This window comes from Vitis riparia, chromosome 2, assembly GCF_004353265.1.
Source record: "Vitis riparia cultivar Riparia Gloire de Montpellier isolate 1030 chromosome 2, EGFV_Vit.rip_1.0, whole genome shotgun sequence".
Classification (NCBI taxonomy): Eukaryota; Viridiplantae; Streptophyta; class Magnoliopsida; order Vitales; family Vitaceae; genus Vitis; species Vitis riparia.
The window spans coordinates 14054597-14080504 of NC_048432.1; the positions used below are offsets into that span (position 1 = coordinate 14054597).

The 25908-nt window shown below is 35.7% G+C and overlaps 4 protein-coding genes across 8 annotated transcripts in view; 3 read left to right on the top strand and 1 right to left on the bottom strand.

Annotated features, from left to right (window-relative positions):
* Positions 1–1110, top strand: part of LOC117927874 (chaperone protein dnaJ 13) — a 35769-nt gene extending 34659 nt beyond the window's left edge. The window contains exons 12-13 of the mRNA XM_034847599.1: positions 509–616; positions 697–1110. Of these exons, the coding sequence (XP_034703490.1) occupies positions 509–616; positions 697–753 (165 nt within the window). The 3' untranslated portion in view covers positions 754–1110. The remainder of the gene's footprint in view (positions 1–508; positions 617–696) is intronic.
* Positions 1111–1188: 78 nt separating this feature from the next.
* On the bottom strand, positions 1189–9596 carry LOC117927872 (protein arginine N-methyltransferase 1.6). Of its 2 annotated transcripts, none has more exons than XM_034847585.1 (14): positions 9184–9596; positions 8811–9045; positions 7378–7503; positions 7103–7267; positions 6906–7024; positions 6716–6819; positions 5896–6167; positions 3865–4101; positions 3439–3512; positions 2664–2757; positions 2422–2571; positions 2216–2290; positions 1772–1868; positions 1189–1643 (listed from the first exon to the last, which is right to left on the bottom strand). In XM_034847585.1, exons 1-14 carry the CDS (start codon positions 9492–9494, stop codon positions 1486–1488), a joined length of 2217 nt encoding a protein of 738 aa, XP_034703476.1. In that variant the 5' UTR covers positions 9495–9596; the 3' UTR covers positions 1189–1485. The 2 variants fall into 2 exon arrangements, with proteins under 2 accessions (XP_034703476.1, XP_034703485.1); XM_034847594.1 differs by having other exon boundaries at positions 1567–1643; positions 1749–1868.
* Positions 9597–10929: 1333 nt separating this feature from the next.
* LOC117931390 (bifunctional adenosine 5'-phosphosulfate phosphorylase/adenylylsulfatase HINT4) lies at positions 10930–14076 on the top strand. Of its 4 annotated transcripts, none has more exons than XR_004654037.1 (7): positions 10930–11059; positions 11142–11188; positions 11923–11999; positions 12120–12186; positions 13167–13244; positions 13329–13490; positions 13735–13828. XR_004654037.1 is itself a non-coding variant. In XM_034852371.1 (7 exons), exons 1-7 carry the CDS (start codon positions 10985–10987, stop codon positions 13845–13847), a joined length of 537 nt encoding a protein of 178 aa, XP_034708262.1. In that variant the 5' UTR covers positions 10930–10984; the 3' UTR covers positions 13848–14076. The 4 variants fall into 4 exon arrangements, 3 of the variants coding, with proteins under 3 accessions (XP_034708262.1, XP_034708281.1, XP_034708270.1); XM_034852371.1 differs by lacking the exon at positions 13329–13490 and adding an exon at positions 12266–12345 and having other exon boundaries at positions 13735–14076; XM_034852390.1 differs by having other exon boundaries at positions 13329–13426; positions 13735–13824.
* A 2-nt stretch (positions 14077–14078) lies between these two features.
* On the top strand, positions 14079–21507 carry LOC117931383 (probable aspartyl protease At4g16563). The gene is given in 4 exon segments (XM_034852359.1): positions 14079–14165; positions 14816–14889; positions 18410–19891; positions 19894–21507. Coding segments are annotated over 2 exon segments (1455 nt in total). The 5' UTR covers positions 14079–14165; positions 14816–14889; positions 18410–19770; the 3' UTR covers positions 21228–21507.
* The last annotated feature ends 4401 nt before the right edge of the window (positions 21508–25908 follow it).

Sequence of the window (25908 nt, forward strand, 5' to 3'; positions counted from 1 at the left end):
TGCTATCTGCATTAGCATGTAGACATGTGAGATGCTGTACAAGAAAAAAAAAAGACGGGGAGGAAAAAACAAATGAAAGGTGAAAAATTTTGTTAGGGGGTTCCTGTTATCCCAAATCCCATTTTAAATCCTTAATAGCTTCAAGAGATTACTTAGCCATTTTCTAAAAAAAATATCCTAAGATGTATACATTATGTAATCAATCACCTTCAATACGGCTTGTAATTACCATGTTTCTCTTATATGTTTTACATACTTACAATCTTCCTAAATATTTTAGATAATGGACCCTTGAATTTAATAAATAGCAATAGCTCTCAGGTTGGTCTAAAAAGTAAAGCAGAAATTCTAGTATGCTGTTGATGGCTGTTATATTTTTATCACTCTGTAGATTGTTGTAGAGCTGAACCTTTATGTCAAACTAAACTCAGGCCAAGTGTAAAAGTGAACTCGCCATTCATTGCAACCCATAATGCAAGGCAATGTATTTACTTCTCTGTTGTTGCAGCTTCACGAGGGTGTAAAGAAATCGGGCATTATGGGCTTCTGTGATCCATGTCCTGGAGAACCCAAGCAGTTGTATGTGGAGTACACTTATGGTGGCGATAGATATGAGGTATTGCAATTTCCTCTTTTGTTTTCCTACATGAACATTCGGATGGTAGTTTAAATCTTGTATTGCCTAATTTCAAACAGGTGATAGTTGATGATTATGAGGAGTTGCTAATACCCCAGAGATCACATAGAGCCTGAAAGTCATCCAAGATGCTCATGTTCTTGGAACAGGTCCCAGTTGAGATTAAAAGCTATTACTAAAACTTCTTCTTTGGTCACCTCCTGCAATTTTGCATGCTATGCCATGCCCTTGAGGTATCATGGCTCATAGTTTCACTTTTTAATGTCATTTTCATTTTTGGGACGGTGTATTGAATAAGAGGGTTAATCACATTTATGGTGCAGCTTACTGATAAAAGGTTTTATTAAAGCTGTGTCCATAGAACCGTTGTAGTCCCAATTACATTGTCGGATGTTATACAATTGGGGGGCTGATTTCAGTTTCTCATTTGCCTCCATAAACAGGCACAATAGAAATCCACATTTTAAGGAATGCATTGCTGAGTATGATTTTAAAGCCCCAATATGTTACTAATAACTATAAGCAGTCAATGAGGTCATTGAAGAAAATGATAACACACATCAAAAGAATCCAAGGAAATCTCATTCTCCCATTAGTATTGTTAAATCAGAAGTTGACAAAATCACCAAAAGTCATCAAATGAATCTGCCCAATAAAACAGGATGAATTTGAATTAGAAAGATTGAACCCCACTTTAGGCTGAAGCAGAATAATCGCATTAGTCACTTGAGCACACATGAGATTGCTCATCAGAGCACAGCTGCAGTGCCGCAGCGATGGGTAGCAGCTGAGGTAATTGTGGCGTGTAAGTAACACGATCAGCTTGGGCACTAGAAGATTGATGCATATTATGGCAGAGTATGTTTAACAATGAGTTCCCCACTGGATGGATCAAAGGATGCTTCAATTTCTGTGGAAAAACATCCACTTGTACTTTCTGAGCCATGGAATCCGACTGATATGGGCTTGGAAAGAAGCTTCACTCCTTGCTTCCAATATCTGTGGACTGGACCCATATAGAACAAGGTGAGTTAAAACAAGAAACAAACCTCTTTGCAGGTCTCTACACTGATCCTTAAGGACGGGAAAGAAAATTCTTTTGCAAATGCACCTTAGCATAAAATTAAGGCATACTTGGCCCAGTAGGTAATACAGTGCAGTTCTCGGCATCCATAACCCAATCAATCCAAAGCACGAATCCATGGCATATCCCAGTCTCAGTAAATTCAACCTGCAGGTGGAAGTAGCATTATTATTAGTGATAGAACTACAGAGATAGTTATGTTGATTCTAGAGACACTGAGAATGAATATGCAAATGGATCCTCGAGTTTGCATCATCTATATCTAAGACTAGAGAAGAATGTAGATGCTGATAAACAAAGGAAAGGGAAAATAAAAAGAAGGGTTAAACTTGTCTATTAATAAAGGAAAGGGAGAATAAATTTAGCAGATTCATAGCCTCTACATCCTCCTAGTTTCCCAGATTTCACATCTAAATCCAATCAATATCACCAAATAGCCAAATTACAACAAGCATATCCAAATATCATTGCCAATTTCCTCAGTATGCACATACCATGGCTTTCCCAGAACAAGGATTTATCGGTTTGGAGAAATCAAATTCCATGACTGTGAGTATTTCACTGAGTTCCTGAAACGGGTCCAATGCAGTTGTATTACTGAAGGTGATAGAAGCCATCCATGACAAAATCTAATTTTGTTTTCTTCTACCTGAAAGGCACCTTGTCTTTTAAAAAACATAATACCATGTAAATTAGATACCTTAATCTCCCCACACTGCCAGACAAAATAAGGCAGACAAGGACCTTCTTGAGCTTCAGGCAAATCACCACATGCCCCTAAGGTGGCATTTACAACTGAATGGTCCAAACCCTCAATCTTGTTTAGGCATCTGCGACTGTTCCAAAGATCCTGCATAAAAAGATTTGCAATCCCTAAAATATAACATGGAATAGTCACATACTTGGTTCCAAGTTCAAACCATTGGATACAAAAACACTTACAGGGAGAGACATGGCACAAGCCCTCAGAATTCCTTTACAAGGCATTATTACTACATCTTCAGATAGGACAGAATTAAGCATAGTCCGTTCCTTCCTTTAACCCATTTCAAAACAAGAAAAGCAGTTAGGTAAATTGCCTGACCTGAACACACAATACAAATCAAGAATTAAGTGTAATACTGCCTATCTGTACCTACAATGGACCACTTATACAGAACACTGGTCAATGATCATCATATAAGTTAATAGCAATGATGATAATGCGAATAAACTCTCAGCAAGGCAGCTGGTTCTTAACATGTCACGATAAAGTAATTCACAATACAGGGCTACTAAATTAATATTTTTTTCCTCTTGCTTACTTATCAAAAAAAAAAAACATGAGTACTAAAATATCTAAAGTACATATTTGAAAGCACTAGATAAAAGAAACCCACAGTGACAGCCAACTTTAGAACGTACTTGAACTCACTTAGAAAACAATGTTTTATCTCCTAGTGGTATTTTGAACTAATCTTACTTGTACTGAGATCTAAAAATGAAAAAGCACATGTGGTGAACTGATGTGAGCAAATACTTTAATGGGCAATTTACTCATTCATGCGGCTTTGTCACAACACTTCTATCATGACCTGACAATAGACTAGGATGAAATAGATGGAGGTCTAGTGATATACTTAAGGAGAATGCATCTATTACTTAGTAATCTACTGACATTGAAATTCGTTGCTAAAATCAAGAAATCCTGAAAATGAGTAATGATTGTACTATTTACCAAAACCGCAGGTTCTGCCATGGAAGCATGCGTTCATTTCCATAATAGAAAGGTTCTCCAATCAATAGGTCAACCTAAAGAAAGAACAGGAAAACACACTGCTTGAATTCAATTTGTAGCTGGTTGGCAGGAGCTTGAAATATTTATATAAAATACTCAAGGAAAAGAGGAATAATATTTGACCAGTTGGTACTTATCAAAAAAAAATATATATTTGACCAGTTGGGCAATTGCAGCTCAAAATACTATGCAGCTGCATATCACCAGAGACTTTAGGTACTGGATATCCTGCAACTTAACTTTTTAATGAAAATATCACCACCAGAACAATTTTGAAGAAAAACATCACGATTTCACATTGCAAAAGAAAATAGAATTTTAAAAGTTCAAAATCCTGGTACACAAGCTGAATTGGGGATGAATTACCTTTTTCTGACGAGTATCTAGCGTAGTCAAGCATGTTTTCCAGTTCTGAAGAACTTCTACACGATCCATGGAGAAACCATTTACATCAGCAACAGCTTGCAAATATTGGGTACCCTTGTCTCGTAACCCTGGAAATAATGATATTACATGTGATGTTCTTGAAAGATGAGCAATGAGAATTGCCAGGAAAATACTGTCATCTGCAACAACACATAAGGAGATCACTTTTCCCTGCAACTGCAAGGAAAACAGCTCGTATTAATGAATTAAAAATGCCATGACAAATAAAATAAGAGGGTGAAATAAATAATTATGTATTTTACAAAAAAAAAAAAAAAATAGAGTTCAGATAGTTTTGAGTTTCAATATAATGCAAGAGACCAACAGCAGTTCCTCAACGAGGTGAGTGAACAAGATTCAAAACTGTTGTAAGAGGGATACAAGACAGGATATGAGTAGGGGTATATACAATTTTAAGATATCTTCATTTTCCATTTTATTTCCAAAATGGCAGAACAAAATTTGTCTGGCCTGCTTTAGAAGGCAAAGAAGAGAAGATGCACATGATGATTCAAAATATTAATATTGAAGGAAACAGAAAGGGTCCGCAACTACAAGACATCTCAATAGCCTTCAAAAACTCTAGCATAGGACCACACAACGACAAAAGAATAGCTCTACTTAAATAATTATAATACATGAAAAGAGGCATTAAAAAATTGAACATCGAAAGAATAATTTCACACAAAACCAATGGTCTTTCTTTGGAAATAATAATAATAATAAATAATAATAACAATAATAATAATCATAATTTCTTTTTTTGAAAAAAAAAAAAGGAGAAAGAAAACATAAACAAACTTGGCTTGGAATTATTATGCATTCTAGCAGCAACAAGTACCAGTATAACACAAAAATAAATTTATTGAAACAGAAAAATAATGCAGGGGCCCCAAATCCCATTATTTATTTCTCTAAAATTTCAAATTCTAGGACTTGAGACTAAAGAAGTGCAATCACAAAACAGAGATGCCACGCACATCTTTGAACCTAAAATTATCGTTTGGAATTCAACAGAATCAGATCATCCAATCACTGTAAACTGTGAAACCCCCAAAACTAGTCTTCCATTTGGAAACTTAATACGTCTCTGCGACAAAATCACCCATCACAAAAATGTAACTTGAAATCACCACCCAGCACATACACTTTCATATTCCAGCAACAAGCTAGTTCATTATAGACAAAAGAAAGCTCTAATTCATTCCCAAATAGAAGTAAGCTACCATGCTCATGTAGCTATAATGGCAGAACATGTAGTCAGCCAACTCAGTCAGAGCCTCCCACAACTGTGCATTTAATAAATATTGTGTTTGTTCACTTGATCCATTGTGATAAGTCTCAATAGATGCTACCAAGACCCATCTTCTGACAGAATTCTATAAAAGCAAGTATATTCAAGGACTGAGCTGCTTATGTACCAGGTTATACTAAACAAGATTCTGATGCTGGGTTACTTAATTCATATGCATTATTTTATTCACTAGGACATGTTCTAGGTGAATAGGTTTAAGGGAAACTCCAACTAATTATTTCCTTCAGAGAAGTCAATAAGTAATTTGATAGATAGTCTGTTTTCTTACCATCCACTTCATACAGTTTGAGCCAAAGCCTAAAGGTGATAACCTAATAGGTTATGATATTTATATATTCATTTTTGTGGGCAAGCAAGTTTAAGGACATTAAGCAGCCAATGACAGATTGCAAAGTTGGCTGACATATATTAGTCAGACATTTGATAATTATTTTATTAGCAAGCCAGGATTGAGTGCAGCAAAGAAAGAATATCAGACCAACAAATACAAAAAGAGTTTTTTCGTCATGGGCACATCTTAAGTGGAAAGCAGTTTTACATAATTACCAAAAAAAAAAAACATGCTAAAGCTTAGTTTTCTGCATCAGGATTTTCTGACTATTGTTCATATGCGTGTGTGTGCACGCGTACATGAGAGAGAGAGAGAGAGATCTTACAGTATTTTTAATGGCAGTCAACATGGAAAGCCTCCATTCACTGTCTCCATAAATTGCAACTCTTTCTGGTGATAGGATCAGTTGAGAATCTCTAGCAAATAAATCATGCTGTCCTATTTCTGTTCTTGACAATTGAGTCTTGAGATTATAGGAGATGCTAATATCAGTATGAATTGCATGTAAATGCACCTCTTCATGTTTGGACACATATATACCTTTCCCTGGAATGAACCAAACACATTGTTTCCAATGGTCACACCAATCCCCAGCACCTAATAAGACATCAAACCACCAAATTCTATTATTATGTGAGCACAAAACTCTATAGTTTATATGAAGGAACTCAAAAGATGATCTCTACTTGGTTCAACATTTACTAAGAGCAGCTCAAAAATTGAGACTCACATACAAGTGCATTTGTCCATTGTTATGTGTTTGGAAGCAACATCAAGGGAAATTACTTTCCAAGTGGATTTTTATTGCAAAACATTATAATAAACTTCTAGATCAGGCTCTAGTTAAAGAACTGGTTTTAACTTTGTCATCAATGTGATTCATATAAGAGACAGGTTCCCCCTGCTGTGTGATAAAAGTTAAAACCTTTGTTGCACAGATGGAAAAAGTTGTGCTTCATTGCATTATTGCCATAGCACTAGAATTCAATTTTCACCCACCTGTCTTTTCCAGTGTTGGAACTAAAAATAAATCTTAAGTAAACCATTAAAAGGCATTCTACTGGTCATTTGAAATCATTTCTTTCTTTTAGTTGCTTCCAGAAGCACCTTAAGTGATTACATGAACATGATACACCTCTACTCACTGGAAAATGGTGTTTGTGATTTGTTTATGTTGAATGGAACACTTATCCATTTTGGAGCAGTGGAGTAAAAGATCGTCCCTTCACAATCAAGCTGTAGAATCCACCTGAACAAAAACCGAAAATACTGCCATAAGAGTCCCTATAAAAAAATAATGAAATGAAATGATGACTACAGCAGAAAAATGTTTACCATGAGACAACAGCATGAACACTGCCATTGTCAGTTGCCTTTATGTGTAGTTCAGTTTCCTCATGACTGTCTGGCCGTTTCGAAAAGTCAAATTCAAAAATTTTGAAGGGTTCTGACAGCTGGATAAATATTAAATTGAGTAGGAACTAAACAGCTTGTCTTTTCTAACTTTGTAGAGAAGTATGTAATGCCAGTACCAGTTTTATTTCTTCTTTTATTGCATCACAGTGCATAGCATATTGTTGCTGCTTGATGGATAAAATAGTCTCCTGGCCAGCTGGAACAAGACAAACATTGTCTAAAGCTTTTGCTTCATTATCATATAAATCATGCAGCTTCCACAAAAACTTGCTTTCAACCAGCTGCAGGGGAAAAAATGCACTAGTGAGTCTCAAATTAATTAGACCAGTTCTTTCTCAACCTTGAGAGAGGGAATATGTCTTAACACTTCAAAAAATGCATGGTCAAGCACCTGGCCATAAGTAGTTGCTCGGTATGGCACGGTTTTTGCATTTTCCACTAATAACATGTCATGTGCATGTTGTAAAGTCGGTATAAGCCCTTCCCCCAGCAACTCTGAGTCTAGTATCTCACTAACCTGCATTAAGATTTCAAAGTGCTTTATAAATTTGAAAACAATGAATCGAAGTCCAGTGATGTATGCAATATGCCTGACCACCAAATTAACTGATCAAAGCAAAACACTACAGCAGAATTAGCATGCAAAAACAGAAAAAAATGTGAACTTCTGGTGCTATCAGTGGCAGAGAGTCACCCTGAAAAGAAGGGACATGGATTAATAACTAGGCTAAGTTTGTCCTTTTTATTGAATCTTGCCCCCAATGAAATAAACTTCTCATATTTTGTGCCTGCCCCACCCCCTCCCCCTCTTCAGCATCCTTAAGGTTGACACATAGTTAAAATGCATGACAACACGCATTACACGCCCATGGCAACTAGTTCAATTACAGTTAACATACCAAAGGGGAAGATTTAACAAAATATTCCTGGCCCAACTACATTAGCCTAGGATAGGTTACTGATGGATACCAAGACTATGTAGAATGCAGCTGGTTTTATATGTTTTATTAGAATGACCCCTATCACAAGCTCAAAGCATGGAATTTAAGCATCTTAGCTTCTGTTGCAATGTCAGTGTCAAGTTTATGCAGGCAAAGTCATCATGCCAATCATCTAAAATGAGGCCAGTTGCCATTACAGGTCATTATCACACCCGAGAATGACCAAACTGGCACTAGATATTGGGCTTTCTGGTTTACCATAAGTTTTACTTCTATAAGTAACCTCATTTACCAATTATTAGTATGTTCTCTGAAACGGCCTTTTCCAATGCAATAGAGCATGTTGCAAAAGATCAGAGAACATCAACTACTCCAGTATCAATTCTGAATGCTGACCCAAGAATCCAAGCACAACAGTTAGTGAAGTTATAAATCAGATCCAATGCTAGTAACAGGAGGTTCTCATACAAAGTTACACATAGGAAGAGAGTATGAACAAGTGCTCAACCTTAGGTGATTGAATCATGTTTCTTTCAACTTTAGGTGATTGAATCTTGTTTCTTACTTCTTTATATCAATTATATAGAGCACAAAGAGTATATTACATTTTTTGTATTTCTTAAGAAGCAATTTTAGATGACATGAAAGCAATAAGGAAAAATTTTGCCCTCCTTGCTTTACTTTCTTTGTGCAATACACATTTTTCCTAGTAAAGTTTCAGTTTTTACTAACCCTCCCATCCCTTGCGATTGCTCCTACTATGTAGGTAGTATCGCTTGTCACCTGTCTCATTCACAGCATAAATTTTCTTACATGCTAAGATAAATTGCAGAACAAACTCAAAAATTAGTGTGGGCTGCAAATCCAAAAACAGTATACTCACTAGCACATCTGCCCGTGAAGTGATATCCACGCCGATATTAAGTTCATCAGAGCGTTTGTTAATAACATTTATTTTCCTTCCCATACCATTGAGGTGCAGAACCTTCCGCATCAACTTCACCATTGGAAGGTAAGACTCACATGCTGTTACCATTCCCTCAGCTCTAGGACACGCCACTGAGTCACCAGAGCCCATTGCCCTTGCAGCCATCATTGATAACAAACCAGTTCCAGCACTGCACAATAATAATTGAATTGCGACCAATAAGAAAGAAACCACACAGATTCAATTACCCAGAAGGGCAGAGTCTCCAATGTCAATAATCTAATGAGACAAACCACACACAGGATTATGCAAAGTATATAAGAGGTACCCAATATCAAGAACACGGCAATTTTTGGTAACCGTCTTGTCAATGGCTTCGCGAAAGGCTCTGTTCCTGCGAGAGTCGTTGAGCATGTCAAGATACGACGTCGTAGACAAAAGGGGTTCGGAGGGGTTCTCTGAAACTTGGTCTTCTTCGTCGATGACGACCCACTCCGAGTTGCCGGTGAGTGGATCGAGCTTTAACTGGAAGAGGCGCTGAGCGGAGGAGGAGCTCATTGTTCGTCTGGGTCTGAGTCTGAAGTGAGTGAATGAATTAGGGATAGAGCGAGTTAATGGATGCCTGAAGAGGGAAGCCATGGAATTTTGGTAAGAGAATTGAGAAGTGAGCAGCGAGACATGGCTAGGGGGTGGAGGAGCGGCGCCGCGCGGCAAGCGAAGGACTCTTGTTGGTTTCGAAACCTTGGCATATGAAAGCGAAAATATGTTTTTAAGAAACACAGAAAATGTTTTTCCTTAATAAAATAAACAAATAAATGATTAATAATAATTTTATATTTATTATTTTATTGCTCCAATATTGATTATTAAAACCTTTTATCTTTTTGTCTATTTTTCATTAAAACCAAATAAAAACTATCATTAGATATAGATTAGAATAAAAATATTAAAAATACAATTAAAATTAATAACTTAAAACTAAATAAACAAAACTAAAATATCAATTTTTGGTGCAAATTAATCTTTTTCTCATTTTTTTATTTATTCTTTAAGTATTGTATATTTTTTTATAACTAATTCTCTTATTTTTATTTCTCGTTAATTTTTTTTAAATGTTTAAAATTAAAATATTAAAAATATGATTAAAATTCTTAATATAATAACTCCATTTTACAAATATACTAAAATATATCAGGAATTATGATAGATATTTTGACACAACATATTTATGATACTATAATGTTGAAAACTCAGTGAAAATATTATAAAAAAAATCTAAAAAGAAAATGATAGAAAAAGTAATAATAGATATTTTAATTTTTTATTTAATAAATCAATATATGTATGATACAATTTATTATATTTAATAATAATATGGTGAAGGTACATAAAATATATGAATTTTATAAATTTATATTTGTTACTAAATCTAAAAAGAAAAGGATAGAAGAAGTAATAATAGATATTTTAATTTTTTATTTAATAAATCAATATATGTATGATACAATTTATTATATTTAATAATAATATGGTGAAGGTCCATAAAATATATGAATTTTATAAATTTATATTTGTTACTAAATCATATTAAATATTATTTAACAACAATATTACAACATTGATAATAATTTGTTCAATTTAAAAATAAAACTATAATATATTAAATTAAAAAAAATGATGATACATATATGAATTTTTTAATGTTTATATTATTTATATTTAATTAATATATAAATAATATAAAAAAACTCATAAAGAAAATTATAATGATAATTTTATATTTTTGGTAATCATTTAAAATTATTTTATTTTTAAAAATATTATTTTAATATTAAAATTATAATCTATCTAATGATTATCTAAAATCGAGTTCAATTTGACTTAGCTTAGCTTGATATGTGACAAGTTATTTGATGAAGCATTTTAAATTTAATAAAAAAAATGTATCATTTTTGAAAATGGCAAAATATTATTTTTAATATTTCATTTTATAATATAAAATTGAATTTAAATATCCATCATGGTTTATATTGAGTTTGTCGTATTTATTTTGGAAGATTTATATGTCGTGAAGGTGTGAGGCGGACAATAAAACGGTTACTCGGAATCAGCCGCGTGGAATTAGGGCAATGGCTGGAGCATCTTCGCCCTGCATCTTCTGTCAAATTGCCCGCTCTTACACCTCCACCACTCTTCTCCACTCCGTCTGATCTTTCTCTCTGTATCTCCTTCTCCATTCCTCTCTATATATTTGATTGTTTTCTGATGGACTCTTAGGGCGTGCAGGATGACAAGGTGGTTGCATTTCAAGACATCAACCCTTCCGCCTTCAGGTTCTATTTTTTCCTCACCCTTAATTTCGTTTCAATTTTTCCTATGGATATTGATTCTCGTATTTTTTGTGCGTTCTGTTTGGTTCTGCATTGTAGAAAATCGAAAGCATGGAAACCCGTCCCTCAATTTCTTTTTGTTTTATTATTGAAATAGGGATTTCGAGATTGTAGATTTCATTTGAAATAAAGCATATGATCAAATGCAGTAGATAATCAAAAGCACGAAAACCTGTCCCTCAAAATTCTTTTTGTTTTATTATATGAATAGGGATTTCGAGATTGTAGATTTTCATTTGAAATAGGGCATATGGTCAAATGTCGTAGATAATCAAAAGCATGAAAACCTGTACCTCAAATTCTTTTTATTTTATTATTGAAATAGCGATTTCGAGATTGTATATTTCATTTGAAATAGGGCATATGATCAAATCAGGATTGGTACTTATGAAATATAATTCAAAACAAATTAAAGGACGACAAAATGATTTCATTTAATGTGGTGGAAGGTTAAGTGTTCCATGGAGTTGCAGAATTTTCAGGTGCAGTTACAAGCCCTTCGAACAAATACCATCTTGTCTCCTTTTTGAAATGCCATTACCTTCATCATTGCCCTACTCATTCATTTGTGTTGATAGCTCCCTTCTTTGTATCATTTCATTCCCAGGGGGTGTCAAAATTCACCCATGTGGTTTTCCATTGGTAAACTGACAAATTGGAGTTGGTCAACTTGATAGGCATTACTTGGTAATTCCTGTGGAGCACATCGCAACTGTTAAAGACCTCCAGAGGAGAGCTGAAGATTATTCGTTAGGTAAAAGAAATCTTAATGAAAGGGATTAATGTGTAGTGCAAACCCTTCAGAGTGTTCTCCTTGATTTTTGCTCTTCTTTTATTTCCTATGGCTAATCTTCATTTTCTATATCTTCTCTAGTTGGTCACATGTTAAATGTGGGGCAAACCCTACTACACAGAGATGCACCTCATTCCATGGAGTACAGGTATTTGTTTCTGTACATGAAGAAATGTGTCTTGATTTTCAATACCCTCAAATTGCAGCTTTTCTCTGTGCAACCTTAGATTGATCCAGAGAAGCTACTCTAGACTTCAGTTACCACCATTAGCTGTTGGAGTGTCCAAGAGCCATGTATTATTGAAAAGTATGTAATATTAACAATCTTGGTAGACAGTGGGACTATCCTTGGTGGTTCTCTTTATTCACTGCAACTGGATGCTTTGTTCCTATTTATTTGTTTCTTTATGCTTATATATATGTTTTGCAAGTGCAAAGTATGAGATGTTTTGTTTTTAAGTTTCATTTTCATTCTTCAATGGGTAACTGCCAACATGCATGCATTCAAATGCATTTCAGAAGTGATCCTTTAGGTATTTGATTGGCATTGCTCTGTAATGAGTGTAAAATATATATAATGGATGAAGTCAATTAACATGAAGGTAAAAAAATTTACGGAAAAATAGAGAGAAAGGCTATGTTTGGTTCCCGGAAAATTTGAAGAAAAATGCAAGGAAAGGAAAACAAAAAGAAAAAGTAGTAGGAAAGAAAAAGTGAAGGAAAATGAAAATTAGATTCAAAGTTAATAAAGTATTTTTATATGCTATTTTAAACTCATTCATTTTATTTTAACTCTTTTATATAAAGATTAAAATATTGAAAAAACTCAAATTTCTAATTAATTTAATTTCTTTTGTATTTTCCATTGTAAAACTAAATATGAAAAAATCATGTTCTTTAACATTTTCTTTCTTAGTACTTTTGTGGAACCAAACATAGTAGAATGAAATTAGGCATGTGGAATAAATTTAAAACTAAGTTATGGACATAATGATGCAAAACTTGAGTTTTTTTTTTTCTTAATTTATTATTTATGTATTTCTATTATTTTATAAATTAATGTTTTGTATATAAATTTGGAATTATTGACAAAAATTTCATCTAATCTTCTTGTGGCCCTTTTGCCAGCTTTGGCTTTCATCGGCCTCCATTTAACAGTGTTAACCATCTGCACCTCCATTGTTTGGCACTTCCTTTCACACCTAGGTAGGTCATTGGTTGTTGACTGTTGTTACGTGCTTGAATATTTTAGTTTTTATCATGGCTTTAATTCTGAAAGAGCTTAAACAGATGGAAACGTGTAAAATACTTGTCTTTGGGACCGTTGGGTGGATTCATTGAAGCTGAGAAGTTGTTGGAGAAGATAAAGCCATACCCCGATCTCTAAAGTGTGACCATATTCAATTACCTGTCATTTAGTTTATCTTCTGTTTTGTTTATTGATTTTCAATTGTAAGTTCTCATACAAACGGTTCTCACTTTGCAAATAAGTTTATATAAATTTTGTAGCCTATCAAAATAATAATAATGATAATAATAATAATAATAATAATAATAATAATAATGTGATGAATTTCTCTGTCTTTCATGCCAATCATGTATATAGGATGCTTCTCACCAAGAAATCTGTATTGAAGATGCTTCAAAATTCTGATTGGATGATCTATTATCCCTATTGATGATACTTGTGTTTCAGGTAACCATGTTGATGGTAGTGATGGCTGCTATATGATGCATCTCAGGGATATACCAGGATCATTGCTTTTGCAAGAGAGTATACCAGCCAAAATTTGGCTCCCTGTCATATGACTCGTGGGCCAGGTTGGGAGACTGATCATATTTGATTGATCCAACAAAGGGGTGTGGATGGGTTTTTGGGGCACTGAAAAGAAACTATACAATTTTTCTGGAATTTTAGAAGTATTTTTTAAAGAAAAAAATAATCTTTGGTTGTTGTGTATTTTGGAAGTTCAGACAGGTTCATCAACAGTTACCCTGCATTTGATTTGTGGACGAATTCCATGTTACTTGTGCAAAAGTAGACAATGAGGTGATTGCTCTGTATCAGCATGTCGTTTAATTGGCCCAATTCTTGGCCAAGATGGCCTTGCTGACTTCCCTCAAATGGTGATGATAAATCCTAGAATTTTTGCTATGTGAATTAGTTATTTCGATCAAAATGCGTTCTATGTGAGTATCCAGTTAAGGAAAGGTGAAAAGGGATTTTCAGATCTTGTTGCTATTATGTGCTAATTAAATAAGAAAAGTAGAGGGGGAGAGAGAGAGAGAGAGGGAGGGAGGGAGGTGAGGATAACTCCAAGAAATTTTTGCGTTGTGAATCATTTTTTTTTTTTTTTTTCTGGTCAAAATGTGTGCTATCTGAGTAACCACTAACCGGTTAAGGAAAAGTGAAAAGGGATTTTCAGATCTTGTTGCTATTATGTACTAATTAAATAAGAAAAGTAGAGGGGGAGAGAGAGAGAGAGAGAGAGAGAGGGAGGGAGGGAGGTGAGGATAACTCCTAGAAATTTTTGCGTTGTGAATCATTTTTTTTTTTTTTCTGGTCAAAATGTGTGCTATCTGAGTAACCACTAACCGGTTAAGGAAAAGTGAAAAGGGATTTTCAGATCTTGTTGCTATTATGCTTATTAAAAATGAAAAGGAGAGAGATTTTGTTGCTATAATGTGGTTTTTCCTTTTTTAACTTTCTGTTGCCTTTTTTTTGAATGTTATAATTCCTCCTTGCTTTATTTGGCAACTGATATGAAAATTGGCAGGCCACAGGTCTTGGAATGTGGTATTGCCTGTTGCAACTGCAAAGTGCTAGCTCCTATGTTTCATTCAGACCAAGGTATAAATTTCATCTTGGATCATTTTATATTAAAATTTCTAGTTAGATAATGTAATTCATCTGTTCAAATATCTACTTAAGCATTCAATTAAAGCTGTTCTCAGCTACCTATAACATAATTCATTGATAGGATCCATTGCATTGTCATTTTTAATGTGTTTGTTTTAGTTACGTCCATGGTCTGCACTTTGGAATTACTTATTATATGGCTGTAGAAAAACTTAAGAGTTTAATTACTTGAACCAGAATTTAAAAAACCTTTAATAAAAATATGTTGGCTTGGATGTCTTTGCATTGTAGATGTAAAATCACTGTTATAATGCTAGTGGTGCATACTTCATATCAATCTGGTTCATCTATGTTAGGCCCATATATTAGTTCAGCTAAAAGATAAGTCTCTATTCAAGAGTCTTCGCTGCTTGATGAGTAAATTCTTCTAGGCAGCCAGCTGTTTGAGTAGAAATCCTTTGTGGTCAATGGGGAAGAACATCCAACTATGTTGTCAGCTGTTCCTCATAATTTCCATCAGTTTAGAAGTCTCACAAATTTATTATTCTACTCACACGATGATTCTAGTGGGACATATTGGTTCTTTGGTGCAGAATTATCACAACTTTTTCAGCTCTGAACATAAATGATAAGAATTTTCATCTTGTTAACCAGCATGAAAATAATTTTTTTCCACTATTGAGGTGGCTAGATGCACTGTGATGATTTCATTTTATTTCCATGGCATTTAAAATAACAAATCTCTCTCTTCTGAGGTAAGCACTGTGATATGGAATTATGCTTGGATTGGAAAATGATACAGTAACAACATTGTCAGGAAAAAGCATCTTTTAATACAATCAACTACTGACATTTGCCCAAATTCAAAATATTGGTAAAACCCTGAAGTCACTTTTCCTCCATGTGGACTGGCACTGACTCATTACCATGTTCAGCTAAAGTTAAAATAATCTTTAGTCATAAATATCTCAGACCATAGTGTAAGGCAGTGGTATATATGTGGTTTTGGTGTTAGCTTTATTTAGGAAATAAAATGTTCTTGATTTACCTTATTTTGGTGCATTGGATTGGGAAAAGGTTGGTTGTTTGTATCTGAGCTAATATCTTTGGGGAGACAATGGCTTATAAGGTTTTGGACCCATCTGGTGAGGGCCATAGAAGCCAGCAATGGCATATGCCTAATTTTTCTTGAAGTGGCAGGCATGCTGGATTGCATCATAATGCCATAATTTTGTCGGGGAAATTCCTATCTGTAATGGTGAACCACTGCAATTGGATGTTTGGTCTTATGTGGAGGATTAGATCAGACTAGGTTGTGATGATGAGCCACAGAAGATATTGGATCTTTGGTCTTATATGGAGTGTTTGTTCTGGGCAAGCTGGCGATGATGACCAACAGCAGATGTTGGATCTTAGGTTTTCTTTAAGAGGGTTGGGTCTGACTAAGATAGACATAATAAACTTTGCTGTGTCAAGTGATAGGATTGTATCTCTTAGAAGACCTGCTCCTTCCCATCTAGATATGGATTTATGATCTAGAAGTCGATCCAAGGTGTTCTAGACCCAATGAGCTCTTACGGCTTTAAAACGTGTCTACCTTGTTGAGGGGAACTCACTACATATATAATGTAAATAACTTCCTTTTCTCTCACCCCTCTTATGGACATAATATCACATTCATCCTCTATGATGTTGTGTCCCAAGGATTTCACAACCAATCCAATATGGCCTGTCACATTCGCCCCATACGGACACAACATCATCGTTGTGTGACTTGTGTCCTACAACATCATAGGCTAGACATACAGGGTCGCACACTTAGATCGAGGATTGACTCTTTGTCATTTATAATGACCCAATTCCTCTTGTTTAGATACTATTTGTTTTGGGCCTACTACATTCTTACGACTTTAAAGCGCGTTAATTTAATTAAAAGAAGCTCATTACATATACAATGTCAAAACTTCCTCCAATCAATGTGAAATATCATAATCTACTTCAAGGATATCATGCAACCAAAAAGTACGAGATGACTTTGAGGCATCATGCAACCAAAAAATAGGAGAGGATACAACTATGATGAATTCTTTACTTTGGTGTAATTCTCATCCGTGCTTACATATTTATGCCAGTGCTGTGTCTTCAGACTTAGCACCACACTATCCTATTCACATGTATCTTGTGTAATGAGTTCGCAGACAGCTTGCAAAGCTTTTTAAAGAGCCTAGCTTGATAGATTGATAATGTAAACTAAGGCTTATGCTATAAAAGGCGTGCCTTTTAGCTCAGGTTTATGGTATGATGGAATGAGTTGGTTGCATGCTTTGGCTTTATGACCCAATAACTATCTGTAGTATACAAAAGACTAAGAAGAATTAGCTTTGCCTCTGCCATAAGAAGAGCAACAATGAGGGGAGGACACTTTTGAGTTACATATGAAAATGACGATGAAAGGATGTTAGTCATAATGCATGAACGTAAAAAGATGTTAAACTTGCCCCCACCTAAATATGGGGTCACTTTGGTCGATGAAATGTCACAATACATCCAAACCAAACTTTCCATATGTTCGCCTAATTGCCTTTGTATATCAACCTGTCGGTGGAGTGGATGGAACCGCTGCACCCATAGATTTGCCATACAATTTTGATAATAAGGAGCTACACAGGCTTTATCTATTCGTCTTTTATTAACTCTTATGAGACAGGAGGAGGCATGGCTACATATTCTAAGATAGTGGCACCATCCATTAGGTAGTGCATATAATAACAATTCCATTGTTTGTGACACTAGACTATTACTAAAACAATACGGGCGTTTCTTTTGGTACATAAACAAACAATGAGCTCGAGGCACAACCCTTTTCGGGGAGTGTGATCTACCCACAATGTTTGTGTAGACAATCTCCACTAAAGGAAAATCAATTAATAATCTCTCTATACCACTTTGTTTTAGTCCTTTTCTGGTAGTTTTGTCGTAGGGAATATATATTTATCGCGTGTTTGACCTTTTAGCTAAATAATGCTATTGTCTAACGCTGTGGCTTTAATTGAAAGACATTAAAAATCTTTTAGAATCAGTGTCCCAAATGAGGTAGGGCACCATCCTCGATTCAAATAATCGGACCCACTAAAATAATGTCCTCCTTTGTTTTTTGTTTTATACGTATATATGGTTGGTGACTGACCTTTTATGCAGCTGGCTCTTACATTAGCTTGAGAAAGGCTTAAAGCAATAGGACGTAGACTCCATGAACATTTATTTCTTTAGGTATGGCACCCATGATTCAAATCAAACTATCCAAGCATATCATCTTCCTCTATTAACCACTCTTGAGGGAGACAGGAAACGTTTGGATTGTAGAGAGGAACGACGTCGTTTTCAGTCTCTTGTTGTTTGTGCTTTGGCGGGTGGTAGTGATACAGCTGTGATTCATGGATGAAAGAAAAAAATGGAATACAATGATCAGCTTCTTCGAAAAACTGACGGCTCTGCACTCGGTTTCATGTAGCCGACAACTGTAATCGCATCTTGTCGTGCTGTGACGTGGCCGTCATGCCCAGCGAGTGTGAACCAGCGCCTGGGTCTGCGAGTATGCAGTGCTTACGGTCTGCAGTTCTGGGCCTTGGTCCCTTAGTGGTAGGCAGTGTGGGCTCACGGGAATCTGTAGGATCAAACAATAGAGTTGGACTTCAAACGGGTCCACCAAATTGGGCCCACAAAGGCCTCCTACTTCAACTGCGTGGCACGAAGTACAAGGGTCTAAGCCCAGATTAACATGCCACGTTTCATGTCTGCTTCTCTTTTGAGCAAATCACTCATGTGCTTCTCAAACGGTGATAATTTGTTCCATGACTTGTCTTGCTGGAACCATCTGATCTTGCATGTAATTGTGGCCTTTGTATCACATTAACTCCGACTGATTCTATATGCTGAAATGGTGGAGGGTTGATGAGGCATTTTAATGGGGGCCAATGGAATTGTTCCGAGTCTCTACCAAGGTACAAATTACTAGGAAAATGGTTCATGAAATTTATACTCAAGGCTCATGTGGGGGAGAGGGGGAACATCAATTTTTCTTGGGACAAACAATAATATTGTCCTTTTGCCATATTGAATCGGGCTTGCTTTAATAATCCTACTCGACCTTGGTACCTTATTGTTATATGGTAACGTAGTTGTTTCATGGTGACGAGCATTTGCAAGTCAACCAGCAGAGGATGAAGTGAATTTAGGATTGATTGTTCTTGTTGACTTTAAGGAAAAAAGAAAAGAAGAAAGGAAATGACAAGTCAGTGCGGTCGAGATGGATGTGTGAATCTTACTTGTTTAATAAGTATAGCATTCATTACTTGGTAGGGTGTTTCAGGAATTATATATCGGATATGGAGTTCCACTTAATGATTGAGAATATCTTAAAGTAATGATAAGTTTTTCATTCTTTTTATTTTTTAAATGGGGAAAAAGGAATTAGTTTAGATGAATTAATTTGAGGAAGGAATAGAGCAGTGAATTGCAAATGCCCGCGTGAGGTAGGCGCGACCTTGGTAGATGAATGGATGGGTCACGTTAGTGAGTTTAACAGGGGATTGGACATGGTTGTTTACCACTTCACTATTTAGCAGCAGAAGCAAAGCATTGGGATAATGCTCGATACTACTCCCCTCAGAAACGTCCTCTCACCTCTCTTTTTCCCATCCTTCCAACAAACAAGGTTCGGGACCCAGAAGCTTCGTCTTTCCCTTCTTCTTAAAATCCTCCTTCGCTTCTCTCCATCTCTTAAGTCTCAACAAATTCAAACTCTCTCTCTCTCTGCCTCCTATGTAATATATACAATACTCTGTTTTCTACTTTTCTGTCAATTTGGTATTCATGGCTTCCTCTTTCTTATTCCTCTTCATGACAATCTTTCTTACACACTATGTTTTTTCTTGTTCAGCCATCGTTCTGCTTCCTCTAACCCACTCTCTCTCTAAAACCCAATTCAACAGTACCCCCACCTCCTCAAATTCACCTCCGCTCGCTCAGCCACCCGCTTCCACCACCGCCACCGCCAAATTTCTCTCCCACTCTCCCCCGGCAGTGACTACACTCTCTCATTCAACCTCGGCTCCCATCCACCCCAACCCATCTCCCTCTACATGGATACCGGCAGCGACCTTGTCTGGTTTCCCTGTGCCCCCTTCGAGTGTATCCTCTGCGAAGGCAAATATGACTCCGCCGCCACCGGCGGCCTTTCCCCTCCCAATATCACCTCCTCAGCGTCGGTGTCCTGCAAGTCCCCTGCTTGCTCCGCAGCTCACACGTCGCTCTCGTCGTCTGACCTCTGTGCCATGGCTCGCTGTCCCTTGGAATTAATCGAGACCTCTGATTGTTCTTCCTTTTCTTGCCCACCTTTCTACTATGCCTACGGCGATGGAAGCCTGGTAGCACGCCTTTATCGCGATAGCTTGTCAATGCCAGCCTCGTCTCCTCTGGTTTTGCATAATTTCACTTTCGGCTGTGCTCACACCGCTCTCGGCGAGCCCGTCGGCGTGGCAGGGTTCGGCCGCGGCGTCCTTTCGCTACCAGCCCAACTCGCTAGTTTCTCTCCCCATCTCGGTAACCAATTCTCCTACTGTCTGGTTTCTCACTCGTTCGATGCCGACCGAGTTCGCCGGCCTAGTCCGCTCATCCTCGGGCGTTACTCCCTCGACGATGAAAAGAAGAAACGAGTTGGACATGACAGAGGAGAGTTCGTATACACAGCCATGCTTGATAACCCGAAGCACCCATACTTCTACTGCGTTGGACTCGAGGGAATCACCGTCGGCAATAGGAAAATCCCGGTACCGGAGATTCTAAAGAGGGTTGATAGAAGAGGTAACGGAGGGATGGTTGTTGACTCTGGCACCACGTTTACCATGCTGCCGGCGGGACTGTACGAATCGTTGGTGACAGAGTTCAATCACCGAATGGGCCGAGTCTACAAGCGAGCCACTCAGATTGAGGAGCGCACCGGACTCGGTCCGTGCTATTACTCAGACGACTCGGCTGCGAAAGTCCCTGCTGTAGCGTTGCATTTTGTTGGAAATTCCACTGTGATCTTACCCAGGAAAAATTACTACTACGAATTCTTTGACGGTAGAGATGGACAGAAAAAGAAAAGGAAAGTGGGCTGTTTGATGCTTATGAACGGTGGAGATGAAGCGGAGTCAGGTGGACCCGCAGCGACCTTAGGGAACTATCAGCAACAGGGTTTTGAAGTGGTTTACGATTTGGAGAAGCACAGAGTCGGATTCGCCAGGAGGAAGTGCGCATTGCTATGGGACTCCCTCCAGCAGCGTTAACGTGCACCCGCTTGGTGGGCGGGTGGGTGTGCTGCGCTCAGCCTAGGAGGTTTGACTTTTTTGGTCAGGTGTCCGGGGTTGACCGCACGTGGGGCTGTATGTAAACGGGCCGGGTTTTTTGTTTCTTTGCACTCTGCTTTTTGCTTTATGCACTCTGTTCATATTGTACATGTCACCCACCCTAAAGAGTGCATGAAACAAAAATGTAGAGGGCAAACTTGTAAATTTCCCCTCACGTCGAGAATAAAATATCTTTAAAATGTATTATGTAATAGTAAAATATTTTTAATAAAAATATCATTTTAACGGTTTTTATACTACAAAATAATTTCTATAACGCCAACTGTCATTTTGCTTCATAGGAAAGACGTGATGGTGGGGACCCAGAGTCTTAAAAGAGAGTGAAAAATCGAGAGTTAGGATTTGGTACGGGAGCATGGTTGAGGAATCATCATGATGCGGATGTCGGGAGTAACGTGAGATCTTGATCTCTGATTTGGATGAGGCCCACCTTTGCCAAATTAGGGTAAACTCCTAGGGTTAGCGTACTCCCTCAGCCAAGTAATGAATAAAGTGCTTGTTGAGTCAGACGCATGAGAGAACACGCTTCTTCTGCCTTCTTCAATTCATCCCCCCTTCTATTTGTTTCTCTCTTCACTCTCTGTGTTTGAAATTTTAGGTTCCGTGTATGAAAAGTTAAATTAGGGTTTGGAAAAAGGTTTCATTATGTTGGTAACTTTTAATGAAGTGCATTTATCACATGTGAAAAAAAAAGGACATTTTAGCCCTCTCACTCTAGAGCACTTTAGTCATAACAGTAATCATCTTGTAAATTTATATTATCCAATAGAAAATGTATTTGAAATGATGTCAATAACCAAACATGTAGAGAAATTGAACCAACTTTAAGAGGCAAAAGCAGCTTTAATAATAAAAAGTTTATCGCCAATCCTACCACATTAAATATATTTTGTGGTAGGATCAAGGATGATGCCCCTAAATTTGAGACTCTGAGTGGTGTGGTTAGCTAGCGGTCCTAATCCAAATGTAACGTATTTTGGATTTACCTGGCTCCCAGTTTGTAACACTGATCCCAATGCCAAATCCTAATGTAGTGAGAGCTGGCATCCAGTACCGGGTCAACTCAATCATCAAGTCCAGCTGTCTCCCCTTCTCTTTTAAGTCAGTCCTTCACTCCTTTTTCATGTCCTGTCCCACTTAATTATCACCTCTTTACTTCTTCCTTACTTCATTCCTCTCCATCAACCATACTCGTAGGTGGGTGTTATTTAATATCATAGGCCCCTCTCCATAATATCAAACTTCATTAAATGAATGATTAATTTATTACTATTTCAAAATATCCTCCACCCTCCCCCTCCCCCTCATAAAAGCTTCGAGTGTTGTACGGAAAAACGTTATTTTTAAATAAAATAATTTTTATGACTGGATTGGCTTGTCACAAAATTTGAAAAATGATAAAGAAAAAATTTTAAAAAATAAATTTTAAACTAATAAATTATTTTTATTTATTTATTTAAACTCAGTTAACTTATTTTAATTCTTTAATATAAAAATTAAATGATTTAAAATGCATAAATTTATAATTAATTTTAATTATACTATACTTTATTTTATTTTATTTTTTCATAATATAATTAAATATGAGAAAATGATTGATTTAATTTTATTATTATGTTTGGTTCTTCAAATATTTAAACAAAAATATAAGAAAAATAAATAGAAGGGAAAAATGGAAAGAAAGATAAAGTGAAATAATTATACTATATTTTATTTTATTTTTTCATGATATAATTAAATATGAGAAAATGATTGATTTAATTTTATTGTTATGTTTGGTTCTTCAAATATTTGAACAAAAATATAAGAAAAATAAATAGAAGGGAAAAATGGAAAGAAAGATAAAGTGAAAAAAAAAAAAAAATTGGATGTAAAATTAATAAATTATTTTTATATAATATTTTAATTTTATTTTATTTAATTTTATTTTTTAATATAAAAATTAAATAATTTAAAATGTATAAAATGTATAAAATTTAAATTATATTTAATTTTTTTTAATGTTCTATTCAATAGAAATTTTTTTTAATACTTTCTTGAAACCAAATATTCGTGAGGAAGTAAATAAAAAATTATCTTATTATTTTAAAAACATTTTAGATTATGAAATGTAACCGAATTGTACGGAAAATATGCGTTGTCATTGGCTAGTGGGGGTGGGTCCTCCAGAACAATCAAGTAACATCAGCCGTTGATTAGAACATAGACATTGACATGGCCGATGATAACAACGACGCCGCCATGATCTGAAGTCTGAGGCCGTCAATGAGTTTTCAATGTCCGAAGTGTCTGGAGCGCGAGCAGTGCTAGCTGTCAACATACGTGTGCCCCTATATGATTCCCACGTTTTTATCTAGTGGTCCGTGCCACACAGGAGTGAGGCCCCCACCGATAAAGACAGAGTATTGTGTGGATGTCAGAGGTACCGTACTCCAGAGTTTTGGATTCACTGCGGAGTGGTCCACAACTCTGAGTTGTTTTTTACTTTATTTTTTACTTCACATCTGGCGTAGATTGAGTCTCAGAGGCAACCATTCCCACTTTAGGATTTGGCACTGTAGCCCACCCTGGATAGAAGATAAATTGGATGTCACATCCCATCCAATGTAGCCGTTAATGGCATTTGAATTCAAAAATTGTATTATTTTCTGACTCTTTTCTATTGCTTTCTCCACTACCTTAATTCTATGGTGTCTAAATTTTTGCCAAATACATCAATAGTACTTACTTGCACCGTACATGATATATCGGGAAAGTTCTTCAGTAAAATAGAAATCAAAATTATTAAAAAAAAAAAAAACCTTAAATCATTTGAGTAATCTCGTATGATTTTGGGTCGGGTTTTGACAATTTATCTAAAAATTAATTAATATTTAACAATGATAGATTAAACTATAAATAGTTTACATACTATATATATTTGATTCCAATGAACATTTGCAACATGAATCAAAATTAAAAAAAATTAAGAATAATCTACTTACCTCTGATCATTGTATGAGTTATTGTAATCGGTTTCAAACTTTGATTTTCAAACTCTAATATGTCCTTTTAGATGATGTATTTCTGAAAAAATAAGTAGAAATGAGTTCTAGACCATTTCAAATCTATATAACAGTGACTTTCATCATATCACGTTGTTCTTGCCACCATGTTGAGCAGTTGATGGAACGTGCTCCTTAACCGCAGTGGAAGTCAGAGATGGTGGAGGACGTGGTCAAAGTGCTGGACCACATTTGAAGTACTGGACATGTGTGAACGTGTATCAGCTAACATAAACTTCTTATGACTTTATATTGTACTCAATAGGTCTATTTTAAGAATTAATATTTAACGATGATAGATTAAATTTCTTATGACTTTGATATTATACTCAATAGGTCTATTTTAAGAATTATTATTTTGATTATTTTTCATCAGACTTGATAATTGTTGCATTCTAAGAACGAAAAATTGTAGTAATCTATGATACATGGTACGAGTTTCTATGTGTTTAAGTTAAATACTAATTAAATCAATCTAATAGAGTATGATCTAAAACTTGGATACGAATGAGTATAATATATAGTAGGGTGTTGGAGATGTCTATCTCTTCCAAGCCATTCTTAATGTTGAAGAAATGGATTTGTTTCAAAAGATGTGAACAAGGGCAAGAGGGATGAATGAATGAGGATGGTAATCTGATATTGGACATGGGAAGATTCTTGTGGATATCATTGGACCTTAGACCTTTGACCATTGAAATTTGAATATGAAAAGGAAGTGGGTTGTGGACACGTGTTGTCTTTACAGGCATGTAGGTAATGGGCGGGCCTTGATTTGTAAGGAAGTGTGAGAGATTGAGATATCTGTGATGGGAGTGTGTCACCTTACAAACTGCTGACATTTTATGGGAGGTGCATTGGATTTCAGATGAATCCATCACCACATCGAGGACATGCAAAGATAGGATTCCTGAGTCCGGATACCATGTATGCAAAAATGGAGAATTTGGAAATATAGCTCTTTTTTTTTTCAAAGGGTGATAATTCAATTAAGAAATTGTAGATTTTTTTTTTCTTTATTTAGGTCAGATTTAATAAAAGAAAAATGGAGAAGTTTTACTAAAATAAAACTCATAAGAGAAATGGTAAAAGGACTCTTATCAAAGTAGGGCCTTTGATTTTTCTAAATTAAAAACAATCACATTATTGTTGGTTTGTCATTATCATCATAACTAGATAGCGACAATCGTGGATAAGAAATGTTGCATACTCTTCTCCAATTAAGATCATTTAGAATCTGTTTGATAGTAATTTTAATAAGTATTTTTAATATTTTTAAAAGTTGAAAATTTTTATTATTTGAATATGAGAAATGCTAAAAATACTTTTTAAAATCACTTTCAAACATACTTTTAGTATTATTGTTATAATTTCAAAATATGTAAAATATTGATCATATTGTGTTTGATAATTAGACTCCATAGAAGACTACTTCTAGATGAACTTCAAAATAAGAGATGATAATCGGTTTGGTTTTCAACTCTAAAGCTAATTTGCATTATATTGCAAAGATGTACTCGTTTAGTACACATTTAGTGCACGTCAAGGGTGTGTGA